The 21969-nt window shown below is 46.0% G+C and overlaps 1 protein-coding gene across 1 annotated transcript; it reads left to right on the forward strand.

Annotated features, from left to right (window-relative positions):
* The first annotated feature begins 936 nt into the window (after positions 1-936).
* LOC100616681 (zinc finger protein 883-like) lies at positions 937-21520 on the forward strand. Its single transcript, XM_056797357.1, has 5 exons — positions 937-1105; positions 4336-4388; positions 14304-14430; positions 15861-15956; positions 19763-21520. Exons 2-5 carry the CDS (start codon positions 4356-4358, stop codon positions 21196-21198), a joined length of 1692 nt encoding a protein of 563 aa, XP_056653335.1. The 5' UTR covers positions 937-1105; positions 4336-4355; the 3' UTR covers positions 21199-21520.
* The last annotated feature ends 449 nt before the right edge of the window (positions 21521-21969 follow it).

Here is a 21969-nt window from a genome sequence, read left to right on the forward strand (position 1 = left end):
ACAAAGACGCCTTCTGCGTCTCTTGGGAGAAAGGGGGGCCTGTGACTCACTCCAAGCCGTCCCGCTGTGCCCTGCCCTCGGTTCATTGCCAGCCATGTGGTACTCAGTCCCATGATGCCGTCTCTGCTCTCCTCCCGACAGACGCTCTAGGATGGGAACCATCTTCAGCATCAATGGAGGCCAATCACCGCCCGTTTATTGGCTGGGCCCCTCCCCCAATCAGAAATGCTAGCTCGCTTGGAACCCCGTTTGCTGATGGCTTTGGGACCGGGCCATCCCGAGCAGCTGGCCAATTGGCCACAAGCCGGAAGTGGGGCTCCTCCAGGAAGTCGGGGACCCAGTCCCATGCGGTATCAGAGGAAGGCTCTGGGTGGCCTTAGCCTAGGAAGAGGTGAGCCGCCAGCCAGGCTAGCTTGGTGGAAACAACTTGGAGCGCAGACTCCTCTGAACACTCTAGACTAGGGGGACCCCCCCCCCCCAGCTATCTGAGACGCCCGTGGCTTCCCAGGGACTCCTTCCCGGCCAAGGGCGCCTCAGAGGCCCGAACTCAGACACAGGATCCATTCCCCGGCCTTGGCTGCAGCCTGGGCGGGGGAAATACCCGGAGACCCCCAGCGGGGAAGGGAGAGGGGGGAGGGGAGGGGCCGCTTTCCCCTAACCCGGCGCTACCCCAGCAGGCTTCTCGGGCAGCCTGGCCCCGCCCGGATTCTTTCTTTCCCCTCTTATTCTGCAGGGGGGAGGGGAAGAGAATGATTTGCGGACACCAAACTGTTTAAGGCCGAAACACAGCTTGGACCCAGGAGCCAGGAGTCCCCGGCACCCCCTTCTTTCCTCCAACAAGCACGCAGCCCCCGGACCAGGAGAGCAGACACTGCAGCCCCTGCGATCCCGGCTCCAGGGCAGGAGGCGGGGCCTCGGGAGGGGCGGGGCTAGAGCGGGGAGGCGGGGCGGGACCAGCCCCAGGACCGCAGGCAGCGCAGAGGCCTCTGGGAAATAGGAAGTCGGGAGCACCTCTGGCCACACCTCTTGTTGCCCCTCCGAGCTCTGAGCCCCTGCGCGCTCCGGCCCCCTCGGCCCCCTCGGAGAGTCCTGCTGCCGGCCAGGGGTAATGAGCTCGGGAAATGGTGGGAAGGGGGCGGCAGAGCCCGAGGCTGCAGGCCCTACGGCGGGGGGGGGGGGGGGGGGGAGGGGCTCCGAGGTAGATGGAGCCGGAGGGGGCGGAGAGAGGGAGGGGCCGGAGCGGCTGCCCTGCTCCCCAAGTTCGAGCAGGAGCAGCCGGCAGTGTGGACCCCGTGTGGCCGGGGGCGGGGCCTCCTTTGGGGGGTGCCTTCCGGAGCCCCGCTCCCCTGCTCTCACTTGACCCCTGATGGGCGGCAGGGTCCCGGCTCGGCTCTGAGCCTCGTCCCGGAGTATCTCTGGGCACCCACTACTGCCGCAGCCTTGGGGTCTCCTCCAGGGAGCCTGCTTCCCGCGGGGGACCCCCATTGCAATTCCTCCCTTTGGGGTTAGCCCGGGAAGCTCCGTGCAGGATAAGGAGGAAGATGGCCCCAGAGCTCAGGGGAGGGAGGGAGGGCTTCTCGGAGGAGGCCAAGTTGGCCCAAGTTCTGGGTTCCACGTTGTCTCCCTCCCCCTTCCCTTGGGTGTGGGCGTGATCCTGCCCAGCCTGACTCCTCCTCCGTGATCATTGGTGTAAGAGAAGAATCACGTGAAAGCAGCCCCCCAAGAAAACCCCAATCAACCCAGGGGGGAATCCTGGCCCTTCAGAGCTGTCCAGGGTCACTGTATTGCCCAGAGGAGCTCCCTGAGTCCCGGGATCGCCCCACAGCCCAGCTGTTACTGCGTCCCGTGTCCTCCCCTCCGCCCCCCTCCATCTGCAGCGGGTGCGTCCCGCGGGCTCTTTGGCGACCCTCAGGCTCGGCGTGCCTTACGTGTGCCACACGCTGGTCCGCCGGTCCCCATGGACGGGCATTTCCCGTTCTTTGGCACCACAGAAGGAGCCGCTGGAAAGATTTCTGTGGCCGTCGGTGAGCCGATCTTTCTGGGATCGCCTGGATCAGAGGGTCTGCCTTCTTTTACAGCCTGGCGGGATGCTGTCACAGCTCCACCAACGATGCACCAGTGTCCCAATGTTGTCCCACCTCCCCTTTCCTGACCTAGTGGCCAATGGGTTGCGGTGAGGTGGCGCCCCAGTGTGGCTTTAAGGGGCACTTCTCTAGCCCAGAGGGATTGAGCACATGTTCCCTGGCATCATTGATGGCTTTGAGTTCTTCATCGGAAAACTGCTTATTTCACCACTCATCCACTGGCCAATGACTTGTATTATTATTCGTTAGTCCTCTATATATTTGAGAAAGGAGACGTTTTGTGAGGAACTTGACAAACAAAACCTACCTTCCGCCTTAGAATCAATACTATGTGTGGGTGACTTGACCAGGGTCACACAGCTAGGAAGTGTCTGAGGCCACCTTTGAACTCGGGACTTGGGGTCTCTCTATGTCTAGGCCTGGCTCTGGATCCACTGAGCTGTGCCCAATCTGACGTTTTATCACAGACACTTGTAAGCAGTTTCCCCCAGTTTGTTGCTTCCCTTCTAATCTTGCTGGCATTGGTTTTGTTTGTCCAAAACCTTTGCATTGTCATCTAGTCGAAATTCTTGATTGCACACCTTGTGATGTTCTGGCTCTCGCTTGGTCCTCAATTCTTCCCTTCCCCATAGATCTGACAGCTTCTGAGCTAGTCTATGCGCCCCATTTGCTTCCTATTTAACTTGTAGCCTTGCCCTTTACATGTAAATGCTATGCTCCTTCTCCCCTCAGCTTGGAGTAGGGTGTGAGATGTTGCTCTGTACCTAGTTTCTGCCATACTGTTTTCCAGTTTTCTCAGCAGTGTTGGCCAGATAGTGGGTTCCTGGCCGGAAAGCTGGCACCTTTGGGTTTATCAGACACTAGATTGCTGAGGTCATTTACCCCTAGTCCATCCATTGACCCAGTCTTTATTTCTTAGCCAGCGCCAGATTGTCTTGACGACTTCTGCTTTGTGCTAAGATCTGGTGCTGCTGGGCCACCGTCCTTCCCCTTCTTTTCATTCTGAATTTTGTTACTATTTTCCCTACATTCCCTAAACTTGTTTTTTTAGAAGTCTGATAGATATGTCACTGAATAAATTAATTTAGGGAGGATGGTCATTTTTGTTATATTAGCTTGTCCCACCCATGAGCAATTAATGTGTTTTTTTTCAATTATTTAGATCTAGTTTTATTTGTGTTAAAAGTGTTTTGTAGGTGCGGTCATATAATTCCTTTGTTTGTCTTGGCTGTGTCTTCGATTCCCAAATATTGTATGTTGTCCAGAGGGTTTTTAGGTGGAGTTTCTCTTTCTGACTCTTGTTGCGGAGTTTTGTTGGAAATATGTAGAAATGCTGATGGTTTCCGTGGGTTTATTTTGCACCCGCGACTTTGCTAAAGTTATTGTTTCTACTAGCTATTTGGTTGGTTTTCTTGGATTCTTTAAGTAGACCATCATATTATCTGCAGAGTGACAGCTTGGTTTCCTCATTGCCTCTTCTAATCCCTTCGATTTCTTTTTCTTCTCTAATCGCTAGACCCACGTTAATGAATAGAGGTGATAGCGGGCATCCTTGCTTCGCTCCGGATTTATTGGGAAGGCTTCGAGTTTATCCCCATTGCAGATGATGTTGGCCGCTGCTTTGACATGAACACTGCGTGTTCTGTTGAGGAAAGGCCCTCGTATTCCCCCACTTTCTACTCTTTCCCGCAGAGAGGGCTATTGTATTTTGTCAAAGGCATCTACTGAGATAATGAGATGGTTTCTGGTGCTTTGATTCTTGATGGTCAGTGTTTCCTGGCCCCCCCTTATCCCATGAAGTTGGACTCTCTCTGCCCACCTTTAAGCCGTGTTCAGCGGGAGAGCTCTTGACTCTGTGGCTCGTTTTGTTTGGGGTTTGGATTCCTGTCTCGTTCAAGAGCTTTTCAAAGCTTGCTATGGAAGGAGAGTCACGAGTGGTTTGGGCTTTAGCTGCTTCTAAGGTGCCAGCTTGACCCGCCCCCTAGAGCAGCTTTCTTCTCAGGTCTCAGCCAGAGCAGTTGGCCCAGAGTCAGCAAGATGAGTGGCAGTGAGGAAGATGGGCTCTTCTACACTGGGGGGAAGAGGAGAGGGACGGCTCTGGAGCGGGGGTGGCTCCAGGCCAGCTCCTGCTTCTCAGAAAAGTAGAGAAGTCAAACATTGCCTGTGGGCAGTGGGTGGGGAGACAAGGCCGGGAAAAGATGGAGGAGCTTCACCACATGGACTCACTGGGGCTACTTTGCTGCCTCTACAGGGAGCCTGGAGCCAGAAGGGATGGCCTTTGAGAGGGACAGACTCCCAGGCCAGGTAAGTGCATTCCAGCCCTAGATGGGAGCCCCCTCAGCCAGGGAGGCCCTTCCCTGGCTGTGACACAAGGTGGACTGGGAAGCTGCTGCCTCCTTCCTGCTGGGCCATTTCCGTACCCACATCCCAGGCAGGAGGAAGAGCCCTTCCTGGCTCTCTTCTCAGGGTTTGGGAGGGATTCCTTGGCCCTTGGGCGGCTCAGACTCCAAGAGCTCCCCTAGAGGCTGCCTCACGTGTTGGCTTTCTCCCTGGGCACAAGTGAACACCGAGGACGACCATTGACTCCTTCATATTTCCTGTCTGGGGATGGTGTCTGCTCTCCCTGCCTACCTAGAGACAGACAGACACACACACTCTCTCTCTCCGTCTCTTTCTGTCTCTCCGTCTCTGTCTCTGTCTCTCTCTCTATCTCTGTATCTCTCTCTCTGTCTCTTTCTGTCTCTCTCTGTCTCTGTCTCTGTCTCTCTGTCTCTGTCTCCCTCTCCCTCACTCTCTCTCTCTCTCAACCTCTCTCTCTTCCTTAATCTCTTCCCTTTATTGTAAATAAACTACCATAAATTCCTTTTACTTTAGTAATTCATTTTTGGGATTTAGAAATTAAGTCCCTGGTGACCACCAATTAATATTCAAGTCCAGAAATAAATTTAACACATTCCTTTGAGCACAATAGTATTCCATCACCAACATATACCACACTTTGTTCAGCCCAACTGAAGGGCATCCCCTCATTTTCCAGTTTTTTGCCAAGACAAAGGGTGCAGCTGTGAATATTCTTGCCAGCGGTGGTATGGCTCGATCAAAGGGTGCCGAAGTATTTGGATCCAGCCCTCCCACGAGGAAGGGGTGTTCTTGGAGATGTGGTGGCATCAGCGTAATAATGACAAGAAAACAGTACCTGTAGTCAGGCATCACATGAAACTGCTCCGACTTGGCTCAGGCTTGACTTTATTTTTATGCCCTCAGAGACTGTGTATGTTCTTGGCACACAATTTCATTTTTCCACATACATGCTTCTGACAGCTCAAACTGCCACCAACTGGGGACATTCCATAGGAATCTTCTCTTGCATCTTGATCCACAAGTCCTGCACAATCTCTCTCTCTCATGTCTCTATCACACTTATTGGTAATGGAGTAACTCATACATTAACTTTTAACAAATTGTTTAACTACCCTTCTATAATTATTCTACATACTTGGTTTTTATAGATCCTAACAACAAACATGAAGCTTTTACAGAAGATAAATGTTTTCTTATCACAGGCAGCATAGCTAGAGGTCAGTTCCTCATTAACTCGTGAGTTGCTCAGACATGCAGTTAAGCCAAGAGTGATTATTCGTTACTTCAATCAAATACACAATCAATCAAATTTCTAAGGGGATAATCAACAGAACACTGTCGTCTAGTCAGCGGGATCAGAGGATAATAAAACATAACCCAGTTTTAAGTATTTTTCCAATATCAGGCTTTCATTTCTAATGTTTCACTAAGGTTTCCAAGACATTTTGCCTTGCCTACAGAGTTAACAAAACAATCCAGTGAGGTGGAACATACCAGCCTCTGTATGAAAGGCAATTGATATACCGAGCCAGGGAAGCTTGTTGTTCCTGGCTTGTATTGGGGTGGAGGATCTGAGCACAGTTTTGTGATTTTTAAATTTCCTCCATCTTGCTTGGTCTAGCACCCAAGAATGTGCACACCCACACTACACAGGCATGTGCTAGCTAATGACAAATCAGAAACAACTGACTGCCCCCCTGGGCTGCCCTAAGCCAAGCTTGAGCCACCATTGGCATGTGTGAGGCGCAGGAAGTGACGGAGAGAACAGCCTCTGGAGTTCGCTCACTTCCTGTGGACAGGGCTAGGCACCAGTTCGATTCTGGAGCTCAAGCTGGAAGGAGGCCCGCAGACAGCTTTCCTTCAAATAGGTCACATGAGTGAAAGGACTGATTTCCTTCCTTGCCTTGGCCTTCCAAGGCCTAAACTCCCTCTGGCTCTGCCAGAAGGTTGAATTAACCTCTTCCTTCTCTCCCTTTTTCTCTCCCTCTAATAATTTCTGACTTCCGTTGCAATTAAATTACCATAAAACTCCATTCTGACTTGAGTGTTTCATTAGGATTTTCATAAGTGAAATCCTTGGTGACCAATAATTAATATAATCAGTCTTACGTTTTTATGTCAGTGCGTCTAGCAATTACTGGTTTTGTTCTTTTTTCCCTCTTATCCTCAAATTATTGTAATCTTTAAGTTGATTATGTTTTCCATGATCCTTTTGGGGGGAAATCTTTCCCAATAAGGATCAAATGGCGAAATGTAAAAATGGAGATTTGAACCCCAGACTTCAATTCCCAGAAGTCCTTGGTAGCTCCCAGAGTTCCCTATAATCCCACTGGAGGTCCTCACCTGGGCTGAAAGCAAAAGGGGTATTTAAACTGACTGTAGGGCCCCTCTGTCTCTCCCTGCTTCTGCTTCTAAGCACATGCATCTCTCAAGATGTAGAGTAAGTGAAATTGAATGGGCTTTCAGCCCTCCTAGGCACGTGGCTTTCTTATTTTGTATTTTCTTTATTTCTTAATCTTTAATAAACCACATAAAAATATAATACTTTTAGCAGAGAAACTAATTTTAATTGTTACAGTTTTGTTAGAGGCTTTTATACCTAGGGAGGGGGGGTTCCCATCTATGATCTGAATGGGTACATAGAAATCCTTAGGTTTGATTTTATAAGTAGAATCTTTTGGCAGTATTTTAGAGGGGTAGAGTGGGACATCTATTTTAACCCTGCAAGCATTTTCCTCTCATCTATATTTTCCTGGGGCTGGGTAAGAATAATAATCATAACATTTCCAATAATAAGGGATGTTAGTGAAAGAAGTTATACAAAGGGGTCTGAGTGTTTCCATCCTTCCTGGGGGCCGCTTTGCAGTCCCCTGTTTCCACCCGTGACCATGTCAAACAGCTTGGAGTTCATGGCTCCTGGCAAAAGGGTAGGCAGTCTTTTAAAGCCCTTTGGTCATAATTCCAGATTGGACAAAGTGTCTGAGACTGAATTGGATGAATTTCTACCATTTTATACCTCCACTAACATTGCATTCATGTGCCTGCCTTCCCACAACTTCCTCCAACACTGATTGTTTCCCTTTTTTTTCCCTATTTTGGCAATTCACAGAGTATGAGATAAAGCTCAGCCCTGTTTTGCTTCCTGTTTCTCATGATTAGTGACTTTAGACCATTTTCCCTGTGGCCCATGAATCCTTGGCATTTCTTTTGAAAACTTTCGTTTAGACCCTTTGACTATCTAGTGGAGAGTAGCTCTCGGTCCTGTGTTTACCAAATCTCTTGGATAATGGACACGTTTCAGAGAAATTGGATACCAAAGTTTTTCTCATTCAGCCAATTTCTCTCTTATCCTGGATGCGTGAATATTGTCTGTGCAAAAGTTTTTCTGCTTTAAGTAATCAGACTTTTCCATTTTTCTTGGATAATTGTCTCTATCTCGAATTTGGCTAAGACTTTGTGTCCTAGAACTGCAAAGTAAAATAACTGTGAGGTGCCATCCCACACCTGTTATGCCAGAAAAAGAAAATAATAAATGCAGAGATGTATGAAAACTGGGACACCTGATGCACTGTAGAGTTTTGAATTGACCTACCACTTCAGGGAGCCATTTGGAACTCTGCCCAAAAGGCTTTAAAACTGTGCATACCCTCTGTTCTAGGTATGTGTCCCAAAGATATCCCCAAAAGGGAAAAGAACCCATTTATACAAGGTATTTCTACAGCAGATCTTGTGGTAGCAGAGAATTGGAAATATAGGGGATATTTGTTAATTGGGGAATAACTGATCAAGTTGTGATTTGTGATTATAATATAACCCTGTTGGGCTATGAGGAATGACAGGCAGGATCATTTTAGAGAAACCTCGGAAGATGTCCATGAACTGATGCAAAGTATGAGCAGAACCAGGAGAACATTTTATACAGTGACATTGCATGGTCAGTAGCTGTGAACGACTCGGCTATTTTCAGCAATCCAGTGTTCTAAGAGAATCCCAAAAGACTTGAGATGAGAAAAACCATCTGCTTCCAGAGAATTAACTGATGGCCTCCGAGTTCAGACCAAAACATTCCACAAAACGTCTAATAGGGGAAAATCCTTGACGTGATCGATTGGGTGAAGTCTAGATCAGATTGCTTGCTCTCGGGGAGGGAGAAGGGAGGGAAGGAGAGGATTTTGAACTCAATCTTTTAAAAAATGAATGTTAGAAATTGTTTTTACATGGAATTGGGGGGGGGGATAAATACTCCAAATATATCTTCCTATAGCTGTGAGACATCCACGAGCAATTTCTCTTCTAATTTCTTATAGTATGATCTTTAATATTAAGGTCACATTTCCTCATAGAATGTGTAGGAGAGTATGGTGTAGCCTTATGCTCTGAGCCTCATTTCCTTCCAGTCTGCATTCCAGTTTTTACCAAATAAACTATTTTGTAGAAAATTCCTGGTTTGCCACTTTCTCAGACACGAGTTATTGCCGACTCTCCTTTCTTGAGTCTGTCCCATTGCTGTCTGTCCTCGTTATCTTACCAATACCCCAGGGTTAGGATGCCTGCTGATTTGTAATATAATCTAGAGCTCAGATAGGGCTGTTCCCCAAATATCCTGGCTTCTTTTCATCATTTTCCTTGATACGGTGGATCTTTAGTTTTTCCAAACGAATTTTGTGATGGTTTGCTTCAACCCTCTCAGCTATCCCCTGCCTCGTGACGCTTTTTTCTCCTGGATTTTATTTTTGTATTTAGTACTCTAAGAATTCTGTTCAACCTGAAGCCTCTTCTCTGAGGTTTGAGTGCACTAAAGTGTGGAGCTCCTCCTGTCTGAGGAGGGATGCCGAGGCTGACATGGCTGCTGTTTCCAGGAAATCTCTGTTCTCAGTATTCCCAGAACTCGTGGTCTCAGCATTTCCTGTAGGGTGTGGGAAGAAGCTGGGACAGCCTGACCTTGTGCCATGTACTGAGCTGATCCTGATTCCCTCTTGGGAAGGAAGGGAGGGCTTTGGGACAATTGCAGAGCTGCCTCAGTGCCCTTCTTTTCAGTTGGGTGCCTGGTCCAAATTCTGTCTGGTGAGGAAAGTTTATTCAATTGGGAGAATTGGAGGAAAGCCAAATTACATCATTTGAACCTTGCTCTACCTGGCGGAGAAACTGGACCTCCTGTACCTGCTGTTTAGAGACCCTCAGCTGAGACCTGAGCTTAGGTTGGCCAGATGGAAGTTTTCTCCTAATCGTATGTCTCAGCATTCATTGTGTCTTGTGTGCAAGCTGGGGCCATCTTGCTCAGTCAGTTATTGTTTCCTTGTTCCTTTGATTGTTTACTGGTATTGATTGGGAAGGGGGGGCCCATTTCAGGGAACTTCATCTGTCCCTCTTCCCCCTCCCCACTTAGCAAGTCCCTAATCTTTCCTCCAGTTAGAAAGCAGATGACCCAACATTGGATTGTTCCTTTTCATTCGTTGCTCTCGTGTAGTGAATCTGTGCTAAGGTATATAAGTCTCTTTTCCCCCGACGTCAAGGTCCAGCCCAAAGCCCAGGAAAGGAACTGTCCTTATTAGTCACGCCGTTGGCATAGGTTGCATTATCAGAGAGATGTGCTTAGAAGTTCAGGCCTTTGATTGCTCAGGCATTCCATCTTTCACTTGTCACAGTTAGCTCTCGTTATTCTACATTTTCCTGGAAATCTGATCCCTGAGCCAAAGCTTTCCCAGTCCTCCAAGTGCCACACTGGAGCCCCCCTAACTCCCCACCCCGTGTTGCGGCCTCCCTCCCTCAAGACCAGTAGACGGCATGCACTAAGTCTCTCTGGCCTCAGTGTGAGTCCTCACCTCCCTTCACCCATAAGAACATTCATCAGTGCAACCCCTTCCATTCTCCATCTTCTCAGGCTTTGCCCCCTCCTCTGTTCCTCCTCCCCTGCATGTTCTCCTCTTTCTGAGATGATAGAGACCACCTGCTCAGTCCTCTCAGCAGCCTTTGATGCTCTTGGCCCCCTCTCTCCTCCGCCATATTCTGTCCTCTCCAGGGTTTTAGGCCAGGGCCCTCTCCTGCTTTAGCTCCTACTCCTCTGACTTCTGATTCTCTGCCTTTGCTGCTTCCTCCTCTAGATCATGTCACAGTAGGGTTAGGGGGAGGGGGAGGGAGTTCCTCCAGCCCTGCCTTGGGCCCTCTACTCTCCTCCCTCTGGACTTCTTTACTTGGTGAGCTCATCAGCCACCAAGGATGCAAGTACCATCTCGGCTGATGAGTCGCAGATCTACATTTTCTTCCCCGATCTCTGTGCTGACCTCCAGTCTTGCATCTCCAGTTTCCTTACAGGGATTTCACACTAGGTGACCTGGAGACATCTTGAACTGTGTGTCCCAGACATCTTCTTACCTAGACAGAAGCCCACCTTCTCTATAGCTGTATCCTCCTCATCCCTCAGGCTCAAAACCAAGGAGGCCCCCATGACTCCTCCCTGCCCCTTACCTCATATCCAATATGGCGCCAGGGCCTGTCAGTTGCACCTTTGCAGCATCTCTCCAGTGTGCCCCTTCCTGTGTGTCCTGTGTCATCCTCCTGGTGGAGGCCCACATCACCTCCCTCCTGAACTATTAAGGCAACCTGCTGCTGGGCCTGTCGGCCACCAGGCTCTTCCCACTCCAAAGCCTCCTCCATCCAGCTGCTGGAGTGATTTCCCCACAGCACAGTTCTGATCATGCCACTCTCCTACTCCATAAACCCCAGTGGCTCCCTGTTCCCTCCCGGATCAAATAAAAAATTAAAAAAAAAAAACAAAGAAGAGACAAGTTAAGTGATATGTATCATAGGATAAAGAGCAACATGATTGGTTATAGAGCTGGGATAATCAGGGACACAGTGATTGATTGGAATGATCAATAAGGAGCCAGGAATGCCCAACCCTCCTTCTCTCCTCAGACTCAGAAGTGACTCTTGTTTGAGTCCAAGTGCTAGGCCAGCCCGCCTTTGGACAGCAAAGCAGACATCTCTGCGTTGGATCAGGGGTTTAGAAGGACTAGACCTGCCTCCCTGGGACTCCCCGGAATCTTCCAAGGTCAGCTGGTGCCTTGAAATCAGACTAGAACAGTGAAGTGCCCAAGATCTGGATTTTGCACTTCGCCTATTACAGGCCAGCTGAAAATCGAGCCAAGTCAGGAGACAGAACCATGACTCAGGCAGCCACTGGGCAAAAGCACTTAGTGGTAAATAGGATCGACAAGGAAATGATACCAGGGCAGCTCAGCCTCCTGAGCGTAGGTCACCCTGTGTGCCTGGTCCCAAAGATTCCCAGATTCTTACAGATTGTGTGGTACCACCTTAGAGAAACATAAAGAGGGGGGTAATGAAGTACTTGCACCCCTCCCCAAAGCCATAGGCCTGGAGATCAAGCTCTGCGTGTTGGCCAGACTAAGAGTGCCACAGCTAAAATATAGAGGCCGGAAAGACAGCCATCAGTTGGCTTTTGGAAGCTGTGGACTACTTTTCTTAATGTGTCGATCTTGTTATTGTTCCATTGTATTCATTCATGAAATGTCTGGCCCTCCTTGCCTGACATTGCATTGTTTTTAGGATCAAATTATTCAACTGTAAAGTACTCTTTGTGTGTAGACTATATTGTAAAGCTATTTTAATTACATATTCCACGCGTTTTCTCACTGTACTGACTGAAATGTTTTGACATATATCATAATAAGTCTTCATAAATTTAAAAAGGCTGCAGCCTCAGTTCCCACATTCTCTGGAACACGTTTTCTCATTTTTCATGGATTTGGAATACTCTGATGTCGTTCTAGTGTCCTTTCTGTCTTTACTCGAAGGTCTTTCTTCTGAGGACTTGTAGCACTTTTTGTTTCTGACTGGAACTGGTCCCTGGGTCCCTTCCAGTCCTGGAATTTGCAGCCTGCGGTTGCTTTCTTTCTGAAGGCAATCTGTGAAATCTTCCCATTGCGGTTTTATTTTCTGTGGTCCTGAAGTTCTGACCAATGCACTTTGATTGTTATTGTCATTATTGTGTTCATGTTTTTTACCAGTTGTGTTCTTCTGAGTGGTCTCAGATCTTTAGGTTGTCTGTGTTCCTCCTGTCTCGAGATCATTTATGTTTGGCTTTGGAAATAGGAAGATTTTCTTTTACCTTTGTTGACTTTTCTTCTAGGTTGTCCTTCCCTTCTGTGAATTTCCATTCCAGATCTCTTGTTCTCTGTTTTGTTGTCTTTGGGGAGGTTTGCCATGGTAGATTCTAGTTTTTCTATTCTCTTTCCCTCAAGGTTCTTGCAATCTAACAGAAGAGGACAACACAAAAGAGGGATGAAAAGGGTTCTGGGTGGAGAGAAGGTGCCCATATTAGGGACCTGGTGGAGAAATCAGTCAGAGAAAACTCAAAAAAAGTAGATCCAGGTGAGAAATAAGATGTTTGAGATTCACTTTCTCTGTGAAAGGACGCGTGGAGTTCCTTACCTCACCCCCTGCTGCTGATGGATGGATGTGGGAGGTTGGAGAAGGAAAGAGGTTTGGAATAGCATCTGCTGAGTGTGAGTCAGGGAATCGACTAAAGATCAGTTATGGGCCCCTAAAAGAACTGCCTTTCTTTGCTGAGAACCCACACGGTGAATACTATGCAGTGAAGAAGAGTGACTCAAAAGAGATCCCAGAGGAAAGAAAAGATTCATGAATTCTTGATAATCTGAAAAAGCATAAGAGAATGCCAGAAATTCCTCAATTGTTCAGAAGTAAAACCTGAAACCCTAGAATAAAGGAACTGAAATGGGAAAAACCATTTCATTGCAGGCACGTTGGCCAGACACGTGTTGTGCATAGAGTAGTGGGAAATAGAAGTGGCCCCTCCAGAGTATCAGGTTATATTCAGATCTGGCCCTCCTCTCCTTTCCGTGGGCCCTCAGAAGACCTCTTGAACTCATTCCCTTGGTACCTGTTTTTTGAAGTTTCTAGAGTTCTAGGTATGTGTTTAGATCATTTCTTATAAAGAAATTGCCAACATTTCCCCCCACGAATTAGCTCAAACAAAACCCAAATTGATTGAATATTGCTTTTTATTTGAATAAAGGAACTCTCCCTTCTCCATCATAGTTACTCTGCCATTTACAAATGAAAGCAAGCGTAAAGCAAAGGCTTTCACCTCAGCCCTTCTTTTCTCCTCCACACATCCAGGCACCTCCCAGCTAGAACACAGACTGTCTCCATGATTTCATAGGGAGATGCATTTCATAGTGTTTTAATTAAAAATTGATCCGGAGGCTCATTACTAGATTCATGAGCTTTTCTTAATAAAGAGAGTTTGATAGAGGCAGAGACAATTCTCCGCCTTCCTAGGTCTCATTCTCCATTCAGCTCTCTTAGGCTGGGCTTGTCAGAGATCAAGAAAGCCCCAGCCCAGAGAGCCAGTTAGTTCTGGGGGGGTGGGGTACAAAAGCCCCTTCCCCTCCCCTCCCCTGCCTTTCACATTCCCCAGCTTCCCTCTGTGGCCATGTTGCTCTGGCACGTTGACTCTAGGAAAGCTCACGCTGACACTGGCTGCCTGGGACACAGCCGCAGGTGTCAGAGTCATGTGACTCTGTGGCACCTTCATCCCATCGCTGGGGCACCTTGAATCGAGCTGGAATGGAGGTCCCCAAAAATCTCCCTTCACACAATAGTTAGAAACTCCTCTGGGAGTCATAGAGCTGCTCTTCTCAACCTCCATTGGACTCTTAAAGACTCCAAGGGCTGGCTCTGACACTGACAAAGGGCGGGACCTTTGGGCCCCTCCTTCTCTGTGGGTCAGTTTCCTCCTGTAACTGACCAGAGGTGGGCTCTTCCTTGTGATGTGACTTTCAGCTCTTTGTGCTCTGCCTTGGGCTGCTCTAGGAGGCCGTGACGTTCCAGGATGTGGCTGTGGACTTCACTCGAGAGGAGTGGCGCCTCTTGTCTCCTCCCCAGAAGGAGCTGTACAGGGAGGTGATGCTGGAGAATGTCCGGAACCTGCTCTCTGTGGGTAAGGAGCCTCTCCCTGCTGCCTGAGTCTGCCATCCAAGGGAATGTCGCCCTGAGCAGGAAGCAGGGTGGGGAGTTTTCAGTCAGGAGGAAAGGACGAGGGCTGGTATGGCGAGTCCCCGAGCCAGGGCCGTCCTGCTGCCTGGTTCTCCTGTAAAAGGACTTTGCATGGTGTAATGGGACCTTGGGGGCTCCCTTTGGTGCTCCTGAAGTCACAGATCAAATCCATGTTGGAGAATCCCAGGAGTGGACGTAATCTCAGAGATGGTTCTGTTTCCCCTCTACCTGGCCCAGAATTGGGTCTCCCAAACTCATCTGCAAAACTGTTCAGGTGGGTTTTCCTCCCACCCTCTTTCTCTAGGACGAATCTACTATTTGGGATTTTTTTCTCTTTAACCAGCATAAACTCTTAGATCACAGCTCCTGGGTGTCCCCAGCAGGGCAAGGCTGTTCTTAGTCTTCCTCCTATTTCCCTATTTCCCTATTCCTCCAGCAGAGTCTGTGAGACAGGGAGGGAAGGGAAGAAGCATTTTTAATGACCTGCTCTTGGCCAGGGGTTCTGCCCAGGGTTTTCTCTATAGTATTATGGCACTTCTTCCTCACCTTTAGTGGCACAATTATCCTCATTTTACAGTTGAAGAAATAGATTCATTCAAGTGGCTTGTTCTGAGGCACCCACAAAAGAGCTTGTTTGTGGCCAGATGTAAACTGAGGCCTCCCCACCTCGCAGCGAGGTGTCCACCCCCCTTCTGGCTGCCTCTCATTTCTAAATACTATGGACAGCGTTCAGCCTTCTCCCAAGAGAATGCCTCAGGACCAAATATTCTGGTTCCCCAGGCTTCTCCCTCCTCCTCTCTCCACCCTAAATGCTTTGGAGACTCTCCTCCAGGAAGCCCTAATAAGTAAGCCTCCTGCAGGCTCTGTTTGCACCCCTCTGTCATTGTCAGGATGAACAGACTGGCTTAGAGACAGCATTCTGTCCACCAAGAATTGTTGAGTTTCCCAGGAGTAGAGGCAGAGATTCCCTGAGAGAACAGTCCATGAGGTGTCAGGGAGGGAGGAGAAAGTGGGGTGGTGGGACAAAAGCCAATCCCTCAAGGTCCTTGTGTCTGGGGCTTCAGACTGACCCAGAACAATGGCCCTCAAACCCTGTTTGGGAGTTTAGGAGTTTCTGCCAGAATGGAAAAGAACAGGATGTACCAGAAGTTGTGGGTGGGTATTGCTCATTCCAGATCCCCCAGGAGGGTAACGGGCACATCCTACCCTGGGCTCCTGCATTACAGACACTGAGGGGTGAGGGCAGACTCCTGGGGGAACCCCATGGACAGAATCTCTTTGAGTGGAGTCACTGGACTGCCCTACCTTTCCCTAAAGAGAACTCAATGACCAGCTTCTCTCCATCCTCTTCCCTGACTGATTCCCCATTTCCAGGGCTTCCAGCTTCCCCAGAAGATGTGCTCTCTTCTTTGGAGCAGAAGGAAGCCCCTTGGATGCTGGAGCAAGAAGGCCTGAGGAGCTGCTGCCCAGGTGAGTGAGGGGAAAAGAGATGTGGGAGAGCTGGGGTGACCAGAGGCTTCTGGGTGCTCTGGTGAAGCCAGGGCTAGATTTAGGGGAAGGAGGACCCAACTTGGAATTCTTTTCAGAGGTTTATCTAGAAATGAGAGCCTAGAGAGAAGCCTCTGAGATCTTCAGGAGTGGATCTGCTTTAGTTCCCACAGAATTAGTTGACTGCTGAGAAATAAGGGCAAGACAAAGACAGAAACATGGCTGAGGCCAGAGCATGCATTTGCCGTCCAGGACAGAGACCAGAATGCAAGGATCCTGGTAGAGCTCAGGCCTGACATAAGCCCTGGGCCCAGCCAGTAAACGTGGATTAAATGTAAAATAGATTCTAGGAACTAGGCTAAGCCCCTAGGATACGAAGGAAGGACAACACCAGTCCAGGCTGTACGGGAGCTCACAATGTAGGATCCAAACATGGAGGTGGTTAAAAATGGAGTACCAACTCCTGAATCTCATTCTTGATATGCTCCAGGGAGAAAAGAGTGTTGGGGAATAGAAATACGTTTAATTCAACCGAGAAATAAGGAAATAGAGGAAGGAAGATGTTGAAAAAGAAAAGCAATCAAAGGAGGAGATAATCAACATTATAGTAATAAAAACAAAAGCCATCGTTTGTAAATGGTTGTGTGTCGCACACTTTATAAATATTATCTCATTAGATCTTCATAGGAACCCTAGGAGTCTCTTGATATTATGTGCATGTTATATTTGAAGAGACTGAGACCAACAGAGCTCCTGCGAATTGGCCAAGGTTAAAAGTTCTTGCAAGAGGATGTGATACCCAGCGGAATCGCGCATTGGGTAGTGGAGGGGTAGCAGGAGGAGGAAAAGAAAATGATCTGTTTCCAATGAATAATGTATGAAAATGACCAAATAAAATAATGTTTAAAAAAAGAAAAAAGAGAAAGCAAGCAGGAGCAATAACTCAAAAAAAAAAAAAGCAACCCATAGTATGTGGCACCCCATTGATAGATTTCTTTTTTTTTCTAACCAACTCTTATGGGAACCATGTTTACATTAGTTCAAAACAAAAGGTCTAATTAAATTGAATAGCAAATAAAATTACAAGAAAAAAAGTTATTGCAAGTTTCTGAGAAGAATTAGAATGTACTATCACCTTCTAATGGAGTCTCCCACCACTGAATTCAGGACCAGAGTGTGGTAGAGATGAAACGGAGCCAAAAAGGTGGAGAGGGGGGATAGATTGTTTTCCCTCTCTCTTTTCCTAGTAAACCCCACCCTGGTTGCCTTCAGAATCACAAGTTTCTGATCCCTGAGACACTTGGTTGAAATAAGGTACAGGACAGACAGCTTCTGCCTCTCTGAGGAGAAGAGTATAACTTTCCTCCCCCCAAACTCCAAGTCTCCCTTCTTGGACACTGTAAAGCAGGCACTTGATCTAGTAACATTTATTCTAAAGGAACACATGAAAGGTAGGACAAGTGGATTTGTGGGATAAAGTAGTGGAACGTGGGAAATAGGAAGTCCCTAAAGATAACAGTTGAACCTTCTCCCCAAATCCTGCAGGGTCGGGCTTTGCCTGCCTGACCGTCTGGTGTCAATTGTGAGAACTGTCCTGACTCCTAGCTGTCTTAGCTGTGATATTGAGTTCAAGGACTATTTAGAGGGTTAAAGAGGAAATCTTCCTGTGGTGGATAGCTTTCTGGCAAAGTCCTATCCACTCTTGGTTTTTTGTTTTTTTTTTTTCCCACTGGATACTGGGGTCTGGCTTCACAGGAGGATGCTCCAGGCTCAGAGGTTAACTCAGATCAACCTCCCTGGTGGGCTTCCCAAAGAGAAGTGAGTTCAGCTGTTTGCATCTTCTCAGTTCCTCTGTTCCTTCTCCAGAATTCTCTCTCCTTCTTGGCCTTCCCCAGTTCAAGTTAGTCTTCCAGCATGATGAGTCTGCTTTCCTCTCTTACAACCATTTGTTTAGGGATTTTTAAGAGTATCATGAAAATGCCAGCCACTATATGAGGTGGAAAATAGGAAGAGAATTGTTTGAGCTTTCTTACTGAAGGATGAAAATTCTTTTTTTGGTTTTAGTTTCCTAACCAGTCAACAAAATGAATTGCCACCTGCCATGTGATAGATTTATTTTTCACTGACTCATGATAGAGTATTAAATGATAAATGTACTTGGAGATCAATGGCATATTTCACTTTGTCCTTTTTTTAAAAAGCAATGTTTATCTGAAAAACCACCTTTGTAAGGATGGAATTGCATTTTTTCTTCCACTGGCTATTGGCTCCACTCTCACTGGAACTACTGAATGACTAGCCTGTGTTGTCAATCAATGTCTTTAAGGAGCTCTCAGCCAGAAGAACAAGATCTTAAGTGGAGAATAAATTTAAATCAGAAAACAACCACAGTATTGCAGTGAGTGGCCAGTGAAGGGCTGTTTTTGTAGAAAGGTTGTGGTCAGTGATGGTTTCATGATGCCTTTTATTCTACAAGTCTAGTGACCAAGGTTTGCAAAGACTCTGCTGTCTCTTCTGCAAGAAAGCAAATCCAAATAACATCTCAATCTCATGATTATCCACTTGATGAGATGTAATTACAGGGTAACCTAGGAATGGGACAACTACTCATGTGGAGTAGCAGCTACTGCAAGTTTGTGCTTCCCTGTGAGCACAAATGGCCAACCTTCCTAGAAGTTTGAAAAAAATTTGATGTCACGTTGAGAAACTAAAAGAATATGTTTCACTTAAGTCAGAAACAGTCAGTTTAATGTTGTCATTCAGTGCACCCCAAAAGCATCATATTCCTGGTTATGATAATTCGGAATCATTGCCAATGGAAAGAAACAAAATATTATGTTTGAAATACTTGTTGTCAAAGAGGACAAATATTATTATAACAAAATTGGGCCATTATTTATTGCTTAAGGTGCCAGTAACTAATTTTTAGCTCAAGTTCATTGGAGCATTATCTTGAATCTCCAAAGAGCTTACTACTAACTCAGAAGGACACAAAAAGACTAATAATGAAGCATACAGCCCATTTCCTTACCAAAGGATGATGGATTCAGATTATTGTAAGAGACATATGGGAAAATCATGTCTTTGTTTAAATAATATTTAGTAGAATTATTTTTTTGAAGTGAAAAGAGTAATTTAAATGACTCTCCTCAAGGAGTAGGGAACAGAACAAAATCTTTTATGCCTTGGGTAAATACCTAAAAGAGTATTGATTTTCTTCATTGATCTTAGATATTTCAGCAAAAAAATTTGAAAGTAATCACAAAGGAAATTACATAAAGCTTACAGATAAACCTGATCATGAAATAAGAATTTTTTGTATACAAGCACCCAATGGTGTCATACCTCTGAAGATAGGATTGAATGTGTAGACAATGAAAATGAAAGCAAAAATGAAAGATTGAAAGTAAAATGTCTAGTACTATGGATAGAGCATGCCCAGTCACAAGATTTGGTCTCAGCTGCTAGGATTTGGGTCAGGTCACTCAACCAGCCATTCTAAGGTCATGGACTAAGTAAGTAATGTAATAATACTACCCTTGCCAAAATCACAGGTTTGTTACAAAATGCCAATGAGATTCTATGTGAGGCTCTTTATTAATTGAATTGTCCTTTAGATTTGAGGTAATGGCATTTTCAAATGATGGACTGTGCCCATTTAAGTTGGAAGACTTCTTACCTGAGAAAATAGGATATACGGCAGTTTATGTTCTGACAGTGGAGGAAAGGAGATATATTTACAAATGTGTATACATGGCAATGAATATATGTTTTACTGTTTCTTTTAGAAGGAGAAGTCAGACCTAAAATGAAGGCAACTCCCACAGAGGCGAGCCTTTCTGTGGAAGAAACAGATCAACAAAGATTCCTGAGTGAGAATCCTGATAACTTATCTTGGAAAGAATTCTGTGTTGGATCTCAAAACTTATCCCTTATTGAACATCAAAGAATGCACACTGAAGAAAAATCTATTGAAAGTAATCAATACAGAATGACTTTTATGCACAGGATCAGTCTTGCTCATCATCAAAGAATCCACCCTGGTGAGAAACCTTATGAATGTAATCAATGTAGAAAGACATTCTATCTAAGTTCCCATCAGAGAATCCATACTAGAGACAAACCTTATGAATGCAAGCAATGTGGAAAGATATTTAGTGGGAACTGCAAGCTGGCTGAACATCAGAGAATCCACACTGGTGAGAAACCTTATAAATGCAAGCAGTGTGGAAAGACATTCAGTCAGAGCTCCAATCTTGCTCAACATCAGAGAATCCACACTGGTGAGAAACCTTATGAATGTAATCAGTGTGGAAGGACATTCAGACAGAGCTCTAGTCTTGCTAAACATCAGAGAATCCACTCTGGTGAGAAACTTTATGAATGCAAACAATGTGGAAAGGCATTCAGACACAGCTCCAGTCTTGCTCAACATCAGAGAATCCACACTGGTGAGAAACCTTATGAATGTAATCAGTGTGGAAGGACATTCAGTCAGAGCTCTAGTCTTGCTAAACATCAGAGAATCCACACAGGTGAGAAACCTTATGTATGCAAGCAATGTGGAAAGACATTCAGACGGAGCTACTCTCTTGCTGTACATCAGAGAATTCACACTGGTGAGAAACTTTATGAATGCAAGGAATGTGGAAAGACATTCAGTCAGAGCTCTGGTCTTGCTCAACATCAGAGAACCCACTCTGGTGAGAAACTTTATAAATGCAAGCAATGTGGAAAGACATTCAGTGGGAGCTCTTGTCTTGCTAAACATCAGCGAATCCACACTGGTGAGAAACCTTATGAATGCAAGCAGTGTAGAAAGACATTCAGACACAGTTCTAGTCTTGCTGTACATCAGAGAATCCACACTGGTGAGAAACCTTATGAATGCAAGGAGTGTGGAAAGACATTCAGTCAGAGCTCCAGTCTTGTTAAACATCAGAGAATCCACTCTGGTGAGAAATGCTATGAATGCAAGCAATGTGGAAAGATATTCAGTGGGAGCTGCAAGCTTGCTCGACATCAAGGAATTCACACTGGTGAAAAACCTTATGAATGCAAGCAATGTGGAAAGACATTCAGACAGAGCTCCAATCTTGCTGTACATCAGAGAATCCATACTGGAGAGAGACCTTATGAATGCAATCAATGTGGAAAAACATTCAAACAGAACTCCCATCTTGCTGTACATCAGAGAGTTCACACGGGGGGAGAAACCTTATGAATGTATCATGTGGAGATCAACTCTTGCTTAACATCAGAGAAACCAGACATTCACACAGAGCTCTCATCTTCAAAACCAGATAGTTCAGTCTAGTTTGTCATAAACTAAAATTAGGTCAAAATGGATCTAAATCATGATACCATAAGCAGATTAAATGAGCATACATTTAAATGAGTTTATGTTTTAGAACATTTTTTTGATGAGGGAAGAATTTATGACCAAGCAAGAAATAGATAACATTAAGATATGTAACAGAGATAATTTCAGTATGTTAAATTCAAAAATGTTTGTACAAATAAAACCAGTGCAACCAAGGTCAAAAGGGGAAATGAGTTATCATTTGCTTTAAAGCAATACATCCAATTAAATACCTAAGTATTTAAACATTCTAACCACAATCTCAAATACCTTACTTCACCATTTCATGGCACCTACAGTTAATTTAGTAAGGGGAAAATGTCATTACTCTATAGAAATCATTTTTAATTAGCATCATTTTATATAAAATATTCTCCCAAAAATCCATATAAAGGAAAAATTAAAAGATAAATGATATTGTGGGTTTCAAATATGGGGGTGGGGGAATTGACAGTCATATGACTTCTATGCAGTTGAATACATTTTTCAACTTATCTCACATAGAAAATCACCCTGCATCTATCAGCTTGACACTCTGGATTGATTACACTCAGAGACCAGTGCAACTTTATCACTTACATATGAAATTTTAAGCATATTTTGCATTAAGATCTACAAGATCAAATATAATCC

The sequence above is a fragment of the Monodelphis domestica genome, chromosome 5 (genome assembly GCF_027887165.1).
Source record: "Monodelphis domestica isolate mMonDom1 chromosome 5, mMonDom1.pri, whole genome shotgun sequence".
Taxonomy (NCBI): Eukaryota; Metazoa; Chordata; class Mammalia; order Didelphimorphia; family Didelphidae; genus Monodelphis; species Monodelphis domestica.